The sequence below is a fragment of the Oncorhynchus kisutch genome, linkage group LG16 (genome assembly GCF_002021735.2).
Source record: "Oncorhynchus kisutch isolate 150728-3 linkage group LG16, Okis_V2, whole genome shotgun sequence".
Lineage (NCBI taxonomy): Eukaryota > Metazoa > Chordata > Actinopteri > Salmoniformes > Salmonidae > Oncorhynchus > Oncorhynchus kisutch.
The window spans coordinates 37,900,534-37,918,626 of record NC_034189.2 but is presented as its reverse complement, the minus strand read 5'-3'; the positions used below and the strand labels follow the sequence as shown (position 1 = coordinate 37,918,626).

The window sequence follows — 18,093 nt, the reverse complement described above, 5'->3', positions numbered from 1 at the left end:
CCTCAAAACTTGAGACATCTGTGGAAAAACTGCACTAAGAGGGATGTAAACACATTTGTGCGTATGGAACATTTCTGGGATCTTTTATTTCAGCTCATGAAACATGGGGCCAACACTTTTGTATGTTGCGTTTCTATTTTTGGTCAATGTATTTAGCAATGTTGTTACTTGGGGGTAGAATCTTGGGTAGAAGCTGTCCAGTATTTACACGTGTTTTGTAGAAGGTGGGATTGGGGGGCAAGTGTTTAAACTGTGCAGTATTTAGCAATAATAATAAGAGTCTTGTAGCAGTGTGTGTGTGTGTGTGTGTGTGTGTGTGTGTGTGTGTGTGTGTGTGTGTGTGTGTGTGTGTGTGTGTGTGTGTGTGTGTGTGTGTGTGTGTGTGTGTGTGTGTGTGTGTGTGTTTGTGTGTGCTACGGTGCAGAGAGTCAGTGCAGGTGGTCAGTCCAGTTCAAGTTTTAAGCAGTTTGATGGATTGTAGATAGAAACTTTCTCTAAGCTTTTTGGTATCAGACCTCATGTTCCGATACCGTCTGCCCGATGGTAAGGGAGTGAACATCTTGTGTGTGGGGTCCTTGATGATGCTGCTGGACTTCCTCAATATACAGAATATTCAGTATGTCCTGGATGACTGGCAGCACAGCCTCAGTGATGTACTGGGCCATCTTGACCACCCGCTGGAGGGCCTTGCAGTCGTGGTCGGACATTCTCGATGGTGCAGCGATAGTATTTGGAGGGGACCTGGGGTGGCATGCTGAATTTCTTCAGCAAACATAGGAAGTAGACTGTTGCGCCCTCTTGACAAGAGTGGTAATGTTGATGGTCCATGTCATGTCCTCTGTGATGTGGACGCCGAGGAACTTAAAACTGCATCTTTCTACTGCAGTCCCATTGATGTGGATCAGGGCATGTTCCCTCTGCTTCCTGAAGTCAACAATCAACTCCTTTATTTTGCTGATGTTGAGGGAGAGGTTGTTGTCCCGGCACCACAATGCCAGTTCACTTATCTCCTCCCTATAGTCTGATTCATCATTGTTGGTTATCAGGGCTATAACCGTTGTGTGGTCAGAACTTGATGATGGAGTTGGTGTCATGCAAAGCCATGCAGTCGTGGGTGAACAGGGAGTACAGCAGAGGACGGAGGACACACCCCTGGGGGGGCACCTGTGTTAAGAGTCATTGTGGAAGAGGTGTTGTTGCCAATCCTCACAGGCTGTGGTTTGCTCGTCAGGAATTCCAGGATCTAGTTGCAGAGGGTGGTGTCCAGCTTGGAGGGAACAATAGCGTTCAATTCTGAACTGTAATCAATGAACAGTCAAATTGGAGTGGGTCCAGTGTGCCTGGTATGCTAGCCTTGATGTGAGCCATGATCAATATCTCGAAGCACTTCACGATGACCAAGATGAGTGTGACGGGGTGATAGTCATTTGGGCATGTCACCTTGTTTTTGTTGGGCACTGGGGTGATTGTGGTCTCCTTGAAGTAGATGGGGATTACGGCTTGGGACAGGGACAGTTTGAAGATGTCAGAGAAGACACCAGCCAGCTGGTCAGCACACATTCTGAGGATGCAGCCAGGGATGCCATCTGGGTTTGGACTGACGGCTTTGTGAGTATTCACTCACTCTTTTGAGAGTTTTTCCTCACGTCAGCCTCAGAGTGTGAAAGGACCTGGTCATCCGGAGCAACGAGAGTCTTCCTGATTGGCTCGGTATTGTTTGCCTTGAAGTGAGCAAAGAATGTGTTAATTAAACTGCAGTGTCCAATTTACAGTAGCTATTACAACAAAAAATACCATATTATTGTTGGGGATTGTGCACAACAACAAAACACTTTCATCACGGCAACTGGTTTGATACATTCACCTCTGAAGGTAAATAATGTACTTACATTCAGTAATCTCGCTCTAATATGTCATCCTGAGGGTCCTAGAGATAAAATGTAGAGTAGTTTTGTTTGAAAAATATATATTTTTATACTCAAATATGGGAACTGGGTTCTACAGTTTAACCTCACTGTTGTCTCTGGCTCCACACACCCCAGCCAAGTTCTTTATTTTGATGCATCTCCTGTATGATAGCCTAGTCAGTCAAAAGAGAAATGGGTGATTATGACAGCATGACAACTTGGCTGTATCCTCAACGATGTCTACACGTTTAAGCTCTACTTCATAGCTAGCAAAACACTTAACACATTGTATAACCTGCTCACACCCTGCTCTGTGGCTTTTCTCTCAGAGTTCAGAAGTCTGGCCTTCAGAAGAGCCCAGAGCTTTTTCAAATCAAAATCAAATCAAATGTTATTTGTCACTTTACTTACAAGCCCTTAACCAACAATGCAGTTCAAGAAATAGAGTTAAGAAAATATTTACTAACTAAACTAAAGTAAAAAATAAAATAAATAGTAAAAAATTAAGTTACAATAACGAGGCTAGGACAGGAGTCGGACCGCTTGGACCACCTTGAGTGGAGGGCACATGCCCTGCGTCAGGAGGTTGATAGCTTCAATGACGATGACAGCTGTTCCCTGTTGGCCAGTGATCGGCTGTTCCTGCGGGACGATGCTGACACTGTTCACCACCATGAGCTGGGCTACCAGGCTGACAGGCCATCCGAAGCCGGCAGCGTGGCTTCATCTCCCCCAGCGGCTCGAGAGCCTCTGCACTGGATATCAAACTGGTGGATAGTGTTGACTCCATCTGTCCCCATCTCTGCTGAGTTCCGTGAGGCCTTGCAGGAGAGCTGGGCCTCTGTCAGGGGGCGCTTCCGACTCACAGCAGAGACTGGACCATGGAGTTATGTTGCGGGGGCAGAGTCACTCGGCCTCTGGGAGTACCCGACCATGGACACCGTGATAGCTGCCCTGGAACTCCCGGGGCCGGGAGATTATAGGGGGGAACCCGCGACTGAAGCCGGGACCCTCCAGAGTCATTGATCTGGACTTGAAAGCCACATATGGGTCCCTCTGCTCTCTTGGCTGCCTTACCAACGCGGCCATGCTGTTGCAGGCCTACCTGCAGACTCTGTTGCCCCGGCTGCGGGAGGGCGCAGAGGAGCTCTTTCTGGAACCGATGAAGGTGTCTCGCCAGCTTTCCCTGCTCCAGAGGGATGTGGCCCGCGCCAACAGACTGGCAATGGCACAGCTGGTTACCTCCCGGTGCCATCTCTGGCTGGCCCAATCCCGTCTGCCAGCTGCTCTCCAGAGCACATTTGCCATTCTTAGTAAGAAGTTATTCTTGGAAGTTGTGAGCTTAAGTGTGATTGGTGCAAAGGATTTATTTCTAAGTTTCCTTGACTGAAAATACTATTGTGATATCATTAAATGACTGTTGCATATCTGCTTGTGCAAAGGTTTTTAAATGCGTAATTTTTGCACATCAAGTGCAAGTTGTCAGCCAAGAGCAGCGAGAGAATGAGGCCGACTTCTCCAAAGAACTAGATGTGGTCAAGGTCTGGAAATGAAGGGTGGAGGAAATGGACACAGAATATGTAAGCAAGGCTGGCAGTCTCCCTCAAACACATTCAATTATAATAATGCCCGTTTAGTGTAAGAGCTGTTTGACAATAGCGTTCCAAACCTCTCTGCCAATCAGTGGCGACCCGTCATTTAGGGCAGGTGGGGCTCTCATATTTTTTGCAAAAAAAGTAAAGTCATATTTTTTGGGTGGGGTTGCCTCTTTTGCATAATATTTTCACATTAATACGTGTCACATATCAGTTTGTAAAAATGTTAAACATTTTTTTAAACATTGAGTTATTAAAGCCTCCATACAAACATGGTCTTGTTTTTGCTTTCTTAAGGCAGCTCCAAAATGCAGGTGTTTCAGCCTAGCTCAGTGCTTTCTGTGGTGGTGGGGCAGCCAGCAGAAAATACGGAGCGTAGGGGTTGGTAATGTTCTCTAGTTGCGCCGTGATTGGCTCAGTGTTCTGTTACTCATGGGGACACTACGTCGCTGCCAAATCTATGGGTAGAGCTTGAAAATGCATGCCCCTTCGGTGCTGCCACGTTAGAGGTGCCCATCCAAGAAGGCTCAAGGTCATTGGCCGAAGATAAAATGACGTCAAATCTACAGTAGCTTTGATTGGACTGATCATGTCAACGTCATACTTTCAAAATCTTAGTTAGCTGTCCTCATGAATCAAGTCGACAATCTACTGGCAAATCCTTTTTAATCCTTGTCATTTGAAGAGAAATAATGAAGAGAAATTATAGATAAAACGTATCGGTGCTCATCGGCCATTAGACATAAACATTACACAACAAGTTGGAAATCGCAAATTCAACAATGAGTGGTTTGGAAGGAAATCAGTAGCTAACTGCAAGCATTGCAAAGCAATCACTAGCCTGCTATTCAGTGGAGTGGGTGTGTGGTCCCAATTCTCGGTTTAAGGTTCTCTTTTCCAAGCTTAAAATGATAGACATTCAACATTGGCAATGTTGTCAATCCAGCATGATTTCTGCCATGCTCAAAACGACTGTCAACTCAGAACTTGGAGATCTGACCTCAGTGAGTTCAAGACAACTGGGAAATCAGGAAAAAACTAGCTCCAACTGGGAAAATACCTTTTGAAAGGTCATCCAACTCGGAATTGTAAGTCGGGAACTCGGGCCTCTTTCTAGAGCAACCTGAAGATCGCTGACTTCATCATGATTCAAGAGTTTTTTTTCCCCCGAGTTCCCAGTTGTCTTGAATGCACCATAAATCCAGAGAATGCCAGACTTTGATGACATAGTTAATGACAAAATTTGCCCAAGAAGGACAACGGCACCACCTTCCTGTTCAAGTGAGCACAGCACAACAAGGTGAGTCCAAAAATGTATTGTATGCTGCTGCATAAATGATGTAATATGCCAGGGAGAAATGTATACTGCTAAGAAAGTAATAGTAAGTGTATGTTGTGTGGTAAGTTGTTAGTAGCCCATGTGCCTCACCCTAATATTTTGGTCTATTTTCCCCTCTTAATTGCACCTACTGTTCTGACTTTGTGGTGCACATGTAGCCTATAACCTGTTTTTAAAGAAATTAAATAATTGAATATTGGAAGAGCTTTCATTGTCTGCTTATGTGCCCCCTTTATTTATCCTACGGTTCTGACCTGGTGTACAAGGAGAACACTGTACAAGCGACCCATGTTTTGAATTCTGTCGCTGTACATTTTAAAAGTGCTGAACAATAAGTTACATTGACTACGTCCATCCTAGCTCGCTCATAAATGTCTTAATCCAAATTACGGATTGCCTCTTATCCGCTTGTCGTCCCTTTATGCCATAGTTTGTACATCTCAATTGTCAGTAGAAACTACATTTGTTTAAGCAAGTCAGCCATATCAGCTATGTTTTTGTAAAAGGCAGTAAATGAGGCTGACTGAACTGTTTCGCTGTCAGACAAGGCTCCACTTATGTAGCCAGGTATAGCAGTGGTAAGGTGTTGGGACAGTTTTATTTAGGCTGCCCCCCCCCCCAGCCAGTTACTGCAAATGGTAATTTTTCCAATCCGACACTCCAAGCAAAATTCTTGCTTGAGAAATTGCCCTTTGCTTAGAAACTATTTTTATTTTGTTTTCAATTAAAATGGTGAAAAACAATCACAGTTAGGTACTTATTTGTTACCCAGAAGTGATTTGATATTCAGATAAAAGTGGCTGCATTGGACCTTTTCAAGTTGCAATTTAATGTCTAGAATGAAGCCTTGTGCTGCTATGGATGTGTCGAAGGAGAGGGAGGGAAATGGCAGTCCTTCCACCGCGGGTACGTCCAATAACTCAAATAAATATTCAGTTCGACCATTAATGGAGTTCATTGTACTGTAGCTAGACAATCCCGCTTGGCAAAAACTGGTTGAATCAATGTCGTTTCCTTGTCATTTCAACAAAGAAATTGTGATGACGTTGAATCAACGTGGAAAACTGATTGAATTTGCAAAAAGGGAATTTCGTCTTTTTTTTCACCCAACTTTTAACCTAAATCCATTAACATGGTGACATTTCTTGTGGATTTCAAGTTGAATTCACGTTAGTGGACAACTCATCCAAATGTAAATCAAAACTAGATGTTCAACTGACGTTGGTGACCAGTGGGATGGGTTTGGAAAACATACACAACAATTCACACACGTACATATTCATTATATGGTTTACTTAGACCATTGTTAAACATTATCCTCTGTGGCACACTAGATCTAGGCAGACATTTTAATGTTAGAACTATGTCTAGATGAACTGTCTGAGCTAATCAGAAAACACTATTTAGGCATGGATCTTCTGCTGCTTTCCCCCCAGGCTCACACAGAATGTCTAGCAAGTCCTACCCGGTGTCATGCTATCACCTGGTGCCCAAACCCCACCTGGTGCCCACAGACTCTGAGGCCAACACCACTGGGGACAGTCACCACCTAGGGGACAGTCCCCTGGAAGGCATCTCTCACATGCCCCTGCCAGAGCCCAACTCCTCCCTGGGGCTTCTGTCCAGCTGTGGCTGATCATGGACTAGCAGCTCCATCGGTGTTGGATATGCTAGCTCTGTTCACTCTACTGAACCCAGCTCCTGCTCTGCTCCCCAGCAACACTGACACCACCCAGGGGTGACACTGACCGTGGCTAACTTAGCAGGGAGCCTATCAGGGCACAGCCACTAACTATATGTGCCCTGGATACAGAACAAAAAAACTCTGTGTTCACGTTAGCGGAGACTGCATTCACGGTGAACACCACATATGTCGGCTCAATCGAAAATTACCTTTACATTTCAATCGCGCTATAGTGCTGAACTTCAGCGATATGGATTGAATCGAACCCCAAGTCGTCCTGCATTAAAGCAAGCATGGCTGAAGGACGCGTGATCCACATACCTGAACACCACCTCCCTCGCCAAGTTCCCTACGGCCCACTGAGTGGTGCCAAACGCTCTGCTGGAGGTCAGAAAAAGCAGTACAACCAAGGTCTTGTCTTCAGATACTGCAGATCAGATAGCTCACCCACATATTCTAATGTCTTGATATTTTTGTTTCCTTCAAATGTAGTCTATTTGGAGAATGGACTGTGAGACCCTGTTTGAATGATTGATTGATTGCTTTTTGACAGAAATCTGTCATATGCAAATAAGTGAAAATTATAATCAAATGAATTGTTGAACATACGTGCATTTGTCACCCATAACAAAATCCTCAACATGTAAACCTCGTATTTAACACTAGGTGACCGTGTGCTCTGTGGTCACCAAAAAACCTTACTAGTTCAGGCTCGTACTGTGTATAACCCTCCCATGCAAAGTGAATGACAGGTACATACTTTTAGTCTTAAATTATTTCTGACAACCAATCATCACGGTAACAGACAAGTGCTCAATATAAAACCTTGAGTATGAACAGACGTACTCTCTTTGGAAGTAACATTTGTTTTTATGACACACATGCTGTTATATCCATCAAACATCCGGAGTGTGCACACAAAGTGTCCCTAACTGGTCTGAGTCTCGGTGGTGGAGGGAGGTGGAGAAGTGGTGTAGATGACCTGGAAGCTCTTTCCCTGGTCTGTCAGGTCCTTCATGCTGACCCCCAGGAAGCCCACAGCCCTCAGGGCCTGCAGGTAGGGCTCAGACTCCACCGTCTTGCCCTTGAAGAAGCCATGCTCCACCCCATGACGCAGGAAGCCCAGGCCACACGTGGCCAACATCTTCCCTGCTACCGGGAAGGAAGAAATGGAGGGGATTGTATTCATAGAGTTAGAATGATTCTTCTATTGCAATGGTTGTATTAACCGTCATACAGAGATACAACACCAACAGGTTCTGTGCTGTGCACTGAAATACTGTCTTCTGTGTATGCTACTCTACTGCCCTCTATTGCTTGCAATCAGGAATTGCATCTTGTGTGTGCCTGTGATAAGGCGTTTACAATAATCTGGCCTCATGACACGGAACAGTTCGGCGGTGGCCATGTCCGGCCAGTAGAGGTGGCAGTTGGAGTGGAAGACTCCGTCAACGCAGTGGTCCGGGAGGGGAATACACTCCACCCTGCCCTGGAGCAGGTGGACCTTCCCCGAGGCCAGCTGAGGGCCCAGACGCTCCCTGGCCACCTTTTGCATGTACTTTGAGTCCAGGCCTAACAGCCTGCCCCTGGGGACCGTCAGGTACTTCAAAGCCTCCTGGAGCCCCAGGCCTGGACCAAAGCCAACCTGGAGGACAGAGTAGATTTGATCGCACTGGATCAAGTGTGTGCGAGTGTGTGTGCGTGCGGTCAGTTGGTAAAGCATGGTGCTTGCAACGGCAGGGTTGTGGGTTCAACCCCTTTTGGGGGACCAGTATGAAAATGTATCCACTCACTACTGTCTGGATAAGAGTGTCTGCTAAATTACTTGTGTGTGTGTGTGTGTGTGTGTGTGTGTGTGTGTGTGTGTGTGTGTGTGTGTGTGTGTGTGTGTGTGTGTGTGTGTGTGTGTGTATGTGTGTATGTGTGTGTATGTGTGTGTGTGTGTGTGTGTGTGTGTGTGTGTGTGTGTGTGTGAAATACAGTAATACCCCTTTCATACACAGACAGAAATCCTATCTTCTTTCTACCTGCTTTTTGTGTATCTGAAAGGGATGTGGTGTCACAAAACAAGGTATATTAAATCCCACCTCGAGACTGAGCCATGAAACCTGCATTTTCACAGACCCTGTAACCAAAATACAGGTATCGGGTCTAGGTGAATGGTCCTCAACTTTTTTTGCAGGTAAATTCATGAATACTTCCATTATTTAACATGTCCCAAATTTGAATTGCAAACAGCCACATGGTTTAACAACAGCCCCCCACCCCTTCCAATTTGCCAGTTGCCGACTGATATGTATAAAATGAGTATTCAGTACCTGCAAGAAAGTGGGACATAAGGGTTTGAAAGCAGGTCATGTAAACATTGCTTTGTATTTTTTTCACATCTTCTGTCTGAAATAGGTATAAGAGTTTTACATAAGCTGTTACCTCCAGGATAGCATGATGGGCCTGGATCTGACACAGTTTGACAACGTTCTTGATCATCACATTGTTGTACTTCTCCATGTTCCACTTAGTGTAGAGGCCCATCAAGCTTTTTGGGGGGTGCGCCAGATTGCGTGTTATTCCATTAAGTGAAAATGTCCGATACACAAGGTGAAACAAGTGCCAAAATGAAGGACAGTTGAAGAACACACACTGAACTATTTTCAAAACATTCAAACATCTACGCTGATCAAATAGAAAATGAGTTGGAAGTGGCTGTTATAAATTATACTGAAATGTTGTGTTAAAAATGTAGCAGGGGCTGAATACTACCAATAAATCGGCCTGGCCATATCTGACACACCAGCCCACCAGAGTCAAATGGGCCAGTCCAGTAAACTATTTTTAGCTAGTGTTTTAAATGGGACAGCTGCCCATTAGCCAAATTAGATTTTTTTTACAAAAAATCATAACATTTCTTAAGAGGCCTTTTTTGGGGGGCATGAACTACCCTATGGCCATTCTGTTTTCTGGGCTGCAGTTTTGGACTTTGAAAAACGTTTTAATGGTTTTTCCAATTATGATTCTGTTATTACTAAGAAACAGACAGGAATATAATATGAATATAAATAACACACATGACCTGGAAAGACAGGAATATCTCTCAGTAGATCTTTATATGCTCAGACATCGATTGAAAAAATACACTTATCAGGTAATATCTTACATCTACACTCTTATTCTACACAGAGTTCCTAGTTTTGGGAATAAAAGGAAACTGACCTGATTGGTTTGAGGGGATCTGCGTTCAGTTCAATATGGAATCCCTCGTTGTAGCAGAGCAGAGAAGACCGAACTAACACGTAAAACAGAATCCTGGTTTGTCTGATTTACTGTCCTGTAGCATTATTTCAAAAGGTGTATCAACTCTCTATTTCTGATATGCAGTCTCTTAAAGCCACTTTCGGACAATGAAAATGCCTTCACATTATGTTCCTCAATATGATGATATTATAACAGTCAAATTAGCATTGAAAGACGGCTTGCAGTACCCTCCGTTTGGCTCAACAGTCGACATGAATAGCAGCAATACCCTGGTGCCATTTTCAACTCTGTTACTTACGTATAGGTTGAGATTAATCTATATGATTAGACATTTACTGATGATATATATTGAAGGTGCAAACATCTAATTTAGACCTATGATACCATAAGCCATAAACTGGTGCATGGCAAATTTGCATCCAACAATTTTGGTCTTAAAAGAAGTGCATCATTCAGGTCTATGGGGTAGGCTACTTTAGATTCCACTGTTTTGTATTTTTGTTTATTTGCCTGGGTTTTGTGACTGTGATGCCACAAATATGTACCACCCATAGAGTGGCGTGCCGCTATTGTTTAAATATTAGGGAACGCAGTTCAACACAGGTAGGTCACACTGATTTTCTTAATTTTGGGTTCAAAACAAGCGCGTCACGGGATAGGCTACTTTCTACTGGAACACATCCAACTTTGAGCTAACAACAAACAGGGTCGTGCTCAGTAGGGAACATACTGTAGCAAATGTTTTGCAACGGAATAACAAATACGTGCGTTCTTATACAAGCGCAAGTAACTCCGTTTCAATGTTTTCTCTGTTCTAAACACAACCCAGGTAGCATATGAGAACATAACAAAAGACATGACACAGTTTGTTTATTTCCAGGCTAACCTACGGTTTATTTAATGCAAATTACAGTACCAGGTAACTATTTCTCTGAACCAAGTCACAATATTTACAGGGAGAGGGGACATTAAGCATACCTTCACAGAACAAAAGGTTTATATTCCAAATGAAATCAACATTTCAGTCACAGAGGCATTCAAGTAGAAGTAATGTTCGTTTTTTTTCTGTTGTAAAGTCTTAATTTCTGAATATAACCCAGTCCTTCATTATTTTTTAAATGTATATATATATATATATATATATATATTTTTTTTTTAACATTGTGTTTTGTACATATATTATCCTTAAAGACAAGAAGTGGTCACATTGTTTGTTTTACAGGCCAAATGATTGGATAGCAACACATTTACGGATGCAAGCATACAAATATATGCTTTAAAAAATGTCATAAAAAACATGAAGGATTGGTGCTACATGACATCTCTCCCAGAGTGCTGTTGAGAATGTGGACACACAAATCCTACAGACAAATTGTTTATTGCCATAGTTGAGAAAGTAATACTGAATACGATAAGACTCTTCCCCCCCCCCCCAAAAAAAAAACCATGTGGGGTTGTACGTGCATCGCTCATAAAACCATAAAAACACATTTTAAAACCCACCCCAAACCTTCCTGGAAAGAGAATGTATTTTTAAAGTGTCTGAGAAAATCAATGCTACAACTCCCCCAACCCACCACCACCAAAGGGGATCCCAAAGTCAAAGACACATAGCCAATCGTACAAAAAGAAACAGTGACGAGGTGATGTGATGAGTGTGGTCTGTGTGACGCCTGGCTTTGCAGTGAATTGTGGAACATGAAAGATCAGAGAGGTGGAAAGGGGAAGTCAACAGCACTCCACGAAGGAATAGGGTGACTCTGCCCTGTACGCTGGTCTCGTGTCAGTTTTGTGTTTTCCTACTATGGTTAGGATTTCGGGAGGCCAAGCTGATCCTAGATCTGTGCGTAAGGGCAATTTTACAACAGAGCCTCCAGGTAGGACCATAGAGGGAGGAGACCTGGGGAAGAGAGGAGCGAACAAGTGGAAGCAAAGGCACTCCAACCTATAGATACACTATACATTACTGGTTATCCTTACAATGATACAGCTGGCACCTACTGTACAGTCGAGATTGAACTAAATGGCTGGAGGAGAAAAACAAAGCTGATCTACAGTTTGACTATACAATAACTTTTAACCTGAATGTTTTTTTCTTTTGTATTCTTCTTTATATCATTCATTTTTGTTTTTGCTCGTTAACAGTTCTTGGGTCTGCCTATTTACATACCATACATACCACAGGAAGACACGCACACGTAAGCCAGTTTGGTGAGGAGCATCTACTTACATAAATACATACACATTTGTGTACTTTTTGTATAAGTCTTCAAAGTGTTGAGGGATGGGATGGAAGGACTTTCAGTTGTAAAAGAAGAGCAGGAAAGGGTGAAGTCAGAATGAGGAAGGACTTCCAACAGTGGTTTAAAATGACATGGGGCTGCGTCTGAAATGACACCCTATTCCCTACTACTTTTGCCCAGCGCTATGTGGACTGTGGTCAAAAGCAGTGCACTAAATTATAGGGAACATTGGGACACAGATGGTAACAAAGAAAGATTGTGATGAAATTCAGCACAATCAACAGCATACGCCCTCATCCAAGCATCCTTCATAGCCAGTCCCCAAAACCCACCCCAACCTAACAAGAAACGGAACAATACCAGGCCTTACTAGTCATAATGTCTATCTGACAACAGCAGGAAAAGTAAAACAGAGGTTGTGATCTTCATTGAAATCACATGAAAGACCAGCAGAATCTCTTGCTCTTAGGTCTGTTCTGGCAAAATTTTGTCGGTACGGCATTACCCTTAGGGGGAAAACGGGGGAAAACTAATTTCTGCACCGTTTCTGGCAGCTAAAACGGGGACGAACCCAAAAAACATGCGGAGGTGCGAGACAACTGTTGCCTTACGAGCAGAATCACAAAATGGTGCTGCATACAGTAGCAGAATTGTGATTTCTGAAGAGGGAGAGAGAAGCTGACACAATTCTACAATATATCAACTGTGTATGTGTACATTGAACACAGACAGATATTGAGGTCAACCAATAAAAGTCACAATGTCATCAAGGTCCTCAGATGCATATGTATGAATGGGTGGGATGGGGTTGACAGGGGCCCCAAGGGGCCACAGTCTGAACATAAGGCTGTTGCAGGAGGCATGTAGAGGCCTCCCCTACACGGAGAGAGTGGGTGACTATACCAAGCGTAAGAAAAAAGGAAGATTGTCTATGGAAACAAACACGTCAAAGTACTTTTGTATACTTATTTAGCTATACATTAGCTCTACACTAAACACACCCGCACTCAGTCCCCTCCTCTTCAAAGCACAGAAAGATGAAGAGCAGCTCTGAGAACATAACGTCCTTTTTGTACAAATAAATAATCAAACATTAAAACGATGGGAGAGGGTGGAGGTGGTAGGGGAATAACGAAGTTCCGATTCGGTTTTCCTTGCGTTCATCTTTATCGGGCGTCAGTTTTCTTGCTTTGCTTCATTAGTTGGTTGGTGTGCAGCCATGCCACTGTTGTTGTCCAGGAGCTGGGGCATGGGCAGCGGGCAGACGGGTCAGGAAGAGGTCTCAGGTGGAGGCGGCGGCAGCGTTGGTGGTATGGCCACGGTCTCCGCTGTTGGCATCTGGAAATGGAAGCAGTACGTTACACTACTCGCCTTTAATGAGGAGAGCTCTGGGCCACTATTCACAAAGCGTCTCAGAGTAACAGAGCTGATCTGGGATCAGGTCCACCCTTTCCATATCATGTTATTTATTATTTTCTAAAGGGGAAATCTGGTCCAAAATCAGCACTCTAGATGCCATACTCTGGGACGCATTGTGAACACGGGCCCATGCTTAGTACTGAGAAGAGACTAGCCAGGAGTACTGAGGGTGAGGACAGAGGGGGAGAGAGAGAGGTTCCCAATCTTTCACTGACCCCTAACCCCTGCCACAAGAACCCTAGTTTACACCTATCCAAACCTGTCAGATATACAAATGTGTCTAGGGGTTGATTTAGGAATGGCAATAGTGGGAGAGGCAGGGTGAGAGAGAGAGAGGGTGAGAAAGCAAAAGACAGGGAGGTGGAGGGTGTACTGACCTGAGGGTGCGGAGGCGTTGGTAGGGGTGAAGGCCCCGGGCTGATTCCGGGCGTGGGCGGGGATGAGGATGGAGGCTAGGGAGGGGTTACTGGACAACTCTGGAAGCAGAGAGAAAGAAACATCATGTCAGACACAATCACCTATAGACAGAGAGCACATCTTAGATGTACAACTACAGACCTGACTATCGCCACCATCCTACCCGGAGTCACAGCATGCATTGATGACCACATCGTAATCTAATCAATCACCATCCTCAAATTCAGTAAGTCACATTCTGTGTCTATGGACAAAATTTGCATACTCCCAAAGTTTGCACTTGCACACTCCCCATCACAGATTAAAAATATTTGGATTGGTGTAAATAGTGACTAGAGGGCGTTTCCAACAATGTCACATCCACAACAAGAAGTGTGAAAGTGCACACTTTGTGAGAAGGGTGGAGAGTCAGGATACAACCACATCTACCAGTTACAACCACAGAGCCAACTACCCAAATACAGTTACCTATAGACACACATTCTACCATTTGGCCTACAACCACAGAGCCAACTACCCAAATACAGTTACCTATAGACACACATTCTACCATTTGGCCTACAACCACAGAGCCAACTACCCAAATACAGTTACCTATAGACACACATTCTACCATTTGGCCTACAACCACAGGCCCAACTTTCACATTCACCTTAATAGCATATTTAGCCTATATTTTAGCAGGGCCATTGAGACCAAGCTCTCTTTTACAAGGGAGCCCTGCATTACAAAGCAGCAAGGAATAGTGACACAACTACATCAATCATAGTCACAGCATTAATTCGCTGTGATCAAGTTTCAATCTTAATCACAATTATCTAATGGAGTAATAGTCACATTCCCCATTATTAACCACCACGCTAATCAGTAGTCAAATTTGGCATGTATAGAAATACAATTACTAGAACAGACATTCCTATTCAAGTCAAAGTTCTGTGATGAGTAGACTGGCATCCATATTTAGTGGTCCCGTGAGTGTTCCAGTTAAATTTGCAGTCGTCTGAAGGGCTTTGTACATTCTAGTAATTCTGAAGGAGATATAGAGCTGTGTCTGAGCTCCCGCCATACCCTGTGTGGAGAAGTTGAAGAGCAGGGGCTTCTCGCGCCCGTTGGGCAGCTTGAGGTTGGGGTCCCGGAGCTCGTCGAAAAAGGTGTGGGCACAGGCCTCCAGGGGCGTGAAGCGCGCTGTGGGCGTGTACTCCAGCAGCCGCGAGCACAGAGCGATGGCCTCAGGGGGCGTGCGCGGCCGGAACACCTGAGAGCCAATCACACAAGGCTGAAACCGGTCAATGACACAGGTTAGAAGTGACACGTCAGCTAAAGCTCCTGGGTGAAGATTACCCTAGGTACAGATCTAGGATCAGCTTCCCCCAATCCTAACCTTAAGCATTAGTGGGGAATATGCAAGACTGACCAAAGATCAGCGTCCAGAGACAACTTCACCCTACACCTGCTAAACCAATGACAGCTAAATATTATACAGTGCCTGTGCAAAATCCCAATTCATTTTTTGATTTAAATCTAAGGCTGCAAAATGTGAAAACTGTGCAAGTGTGAAGACTTTCACTAGGCATATATATGTATGCATGTATATACACACACGACAGGTGGAATGACAGGGTTTTAAAATCTTGCTCCACTTTAAACAACTTTACAAAGCCTTACATATACACTATATATATACACACATATATATATATATATATATAGTTCTTACATCTGTTGTTTTTTTGCCTATGAATGTTTTCTGAAGGATTTAGAGACTTAAAGGGTTTATAACGGCTTCATTAAACCTTTGAAGTGGCTGTTTAAAGTGGGACCTAAAATGTATTGTAGATGCACTTTTATTCAGACACCAACAGGTCAGAGGACAGTGCAGTGCAGTACTACACCACCAGAGGGAGTGTAAACATATCTTAAAGGTGCTACATCAATCCCGATCTCTGCATTGGTTGTGCAGCATTTAAAGTGATACGGCCACTGCAGAAGTCAGGGCATTCATACTTCTTGCGCTTCACCGAGCAGCCCAAAGCTGTTTTGAAGGAAGAAGTGAGTTTGTGTTTATACAGGACCTCCCGCCCTCACCTACCGTCAACCAATCATGTCAATGCGGAGCCATACGGAGCCCTCCGCATAGTTACAGAATTTGAGAGGCGCAAAGAGATGCGGTACGGAGCACAACTTGGCCACACCACCCTTACGGCACCTCCGACCACATTTTCAGATCAAGCATAAATTGTCTCTTGCAGACGAGAGAGCTGGTGTAAAACCGTGGGACAAATATTGCGGTCCCAATTACCTCCCTACCTGTATCCCTTCCCCTTGGCCCTAACATGCTGACCACGTGCGCAAGTTGATTTTGTTCACCCACACCAGAAGTGATCAGAACACGCAGGTTGAAATATCAAACCAAACTCTGAACCAATTAAAGATAGGCTGCCTAGTAGTTAGAGCGTTGGTTGCAAGATCGAATGGTTGCAAGATCAAATCCCCGAGCTGACAAGGTAAAAATCTGTCATTCTGCCCCTGAACAAGGGAGTTAACCCACTGTTCCTAGGCCATAATTGAAAATAAGAATTTGTTCTTAACTGACTTGCCTAGTTAAATAAAGGTAAAATAAAAAATATTAATTTGGGGACAGGTCAAAAAGCATTAAACATGTATGGCAATTTAGCTAGCAAGTTTGCTGTTGCTAGCTAGTTTGTCCTGGTATATAAACATTGGGTTGTCATTTTACTTGAAATGCACAAGGTCCTCTACTCCGACAATTAACCTTTTTGGGATAGGGGGCAGCATTTTCACTTTTGGATGAATAGCGTGCCCAGAGTGAACTGCCTCCTACTCTGTCCCAGATGCTAATATATGCATAGTATTATTAGTATTGGATAGAAAACCCTCTGAAGTTTCTAAAACTGTTTGAATGATGTCTGTGAGTATAACAGAACTCATATGGCAGGCGAAAACCTGAGAAAAATCCAACCAGGAAGTGGGATATCTGAGGTTTGTAGTTTTTCAAAGCTTGGCCTACCGAATACACAGTGTCTATGAAGTCAAGCTGTACTTCCTACAGCTTCCACTAGATGTCAACCATCTTTAGAAACTGGTTTGAGGATTCTAATATAAAGGAGGGGCTCATAGTTAGCTCTTGTTCCAGTTCTTTTCTTCAGACATAGGAATTCTCCGGTTGGAAGCTTATTGATGTTTTATGTTAAAAACATCCTAAAGATTGATTCCATACATCGTTTGACTTGTTTCTATGACCTGTAACGGAACTTTGAGTTGTCTGGACAAAGTGCTTGCGCCACATGAAGATGGATTACTGGGCTGAACACGCTAACAACAAGTGGCTATTTGGACATAAATGATGGACTTTATGGAACAAATCAGTCATTTATTGTCAAACTGGGATTCCTGGGAGTGCCTTCTGATGAAGATCAAAGGTAAATTAATATTTATAGTGTTATTTCTAACTTCTGTTATTTCTCTGGCTGGATTGGGCTCTGAGCGCCGTTCTCAGATTATGCTTTTTCTGTAATAAAAAAAAAAATCTGACAGAGGTTGCTGGAATCAAAACATTACTGCACTTAACGCGCCAATGTAAACTGAGATTTTTTGATATAAATATGCACATTATCGAACAAAACATACATGTATTGTGTAACATGATGTCCTATGAGTGTCATCTGATGAAGATCAAAGGTTAGTGATTAATTTTATCTATATTTCTGCTTTTTGTGACTCCTATCTTTGGCTGGGAAAATTGCTGTTTTTTTTTGACTTGGCTATGACTTAACATAAATCATATGTTGTGCTTTCGCTGTAAAGCATTTTTGAAATCGGACACGATGGGTAGATTAACAAGATGTTCATCTTTCATTTGCTGTATTGTACTTGTTAACTTCTTGGTGACAGGGGGCAGTATTTTTACATCCAGATGAAATGCATGCCCAAATTCAACTGCCTGCTACTCATCCCCAGAAGATATGCATATTATTAATAGATTTGGATAGAAAACACTCTGAAGTTTCTAAAACTGTTTGAATCATGTCTGTGAGTATAACATAACTTATTTAGCAGGCAAAACCCAGAGGACATTCAGATTCTTTTTTTTTTTAGGTCACTCTTTTCAATGGGTTTTCATTGGGAATCCAGATTTCTAAGGGACCTTCTTGCAGTTCCTATCGCTTCCAGTGGATGTCAGTCTTTAGAAATTGGTTGAGGTTATTCCTTTGTGTAA

General features: G+C 43.4%; 1 protein-coding gene across 4 annotated transcripts in view; it reads right to left on the bottom strand.

Moving 5' to 3' along the window:
- Positions 1-10,646: 10,646 nt before the first annotated feature.
- LOC109906776 (glycogen synthase kinase-3 beta-like) overlaps positions 10,647-18,093 on the bottom strand; it is a 42,375-nt gene continuing 34,928 nt past the window's right edge. For 2 of the 4 annotated variants that reach the window (XM_031792344.1, XM_031792345.1), the window contains exons 9-11: positions 14,925-15,132; positions 13,817-13,915; positions 10,647-13,358 (exon numbers count right to left, since the gene is read on the bottom strand). In XM_031792344.1, the coding sequence (XP_031648204.1) occupies positions 13,303-13,358; positions 13,817-13,915; positions 14,925-15,132 (363 nt within the window). In that variant the 3' untranslated portion in view covers positions 10,647-13,302. The remainder of the gene's footprint in view (positions 13,359-13,816; positions 13,916-14,924; positions 15,133-18,093) is intronic. The other 2 variants (XM_031792346.1, XM_031792347.1) reach the window with 1 other exon arrangement.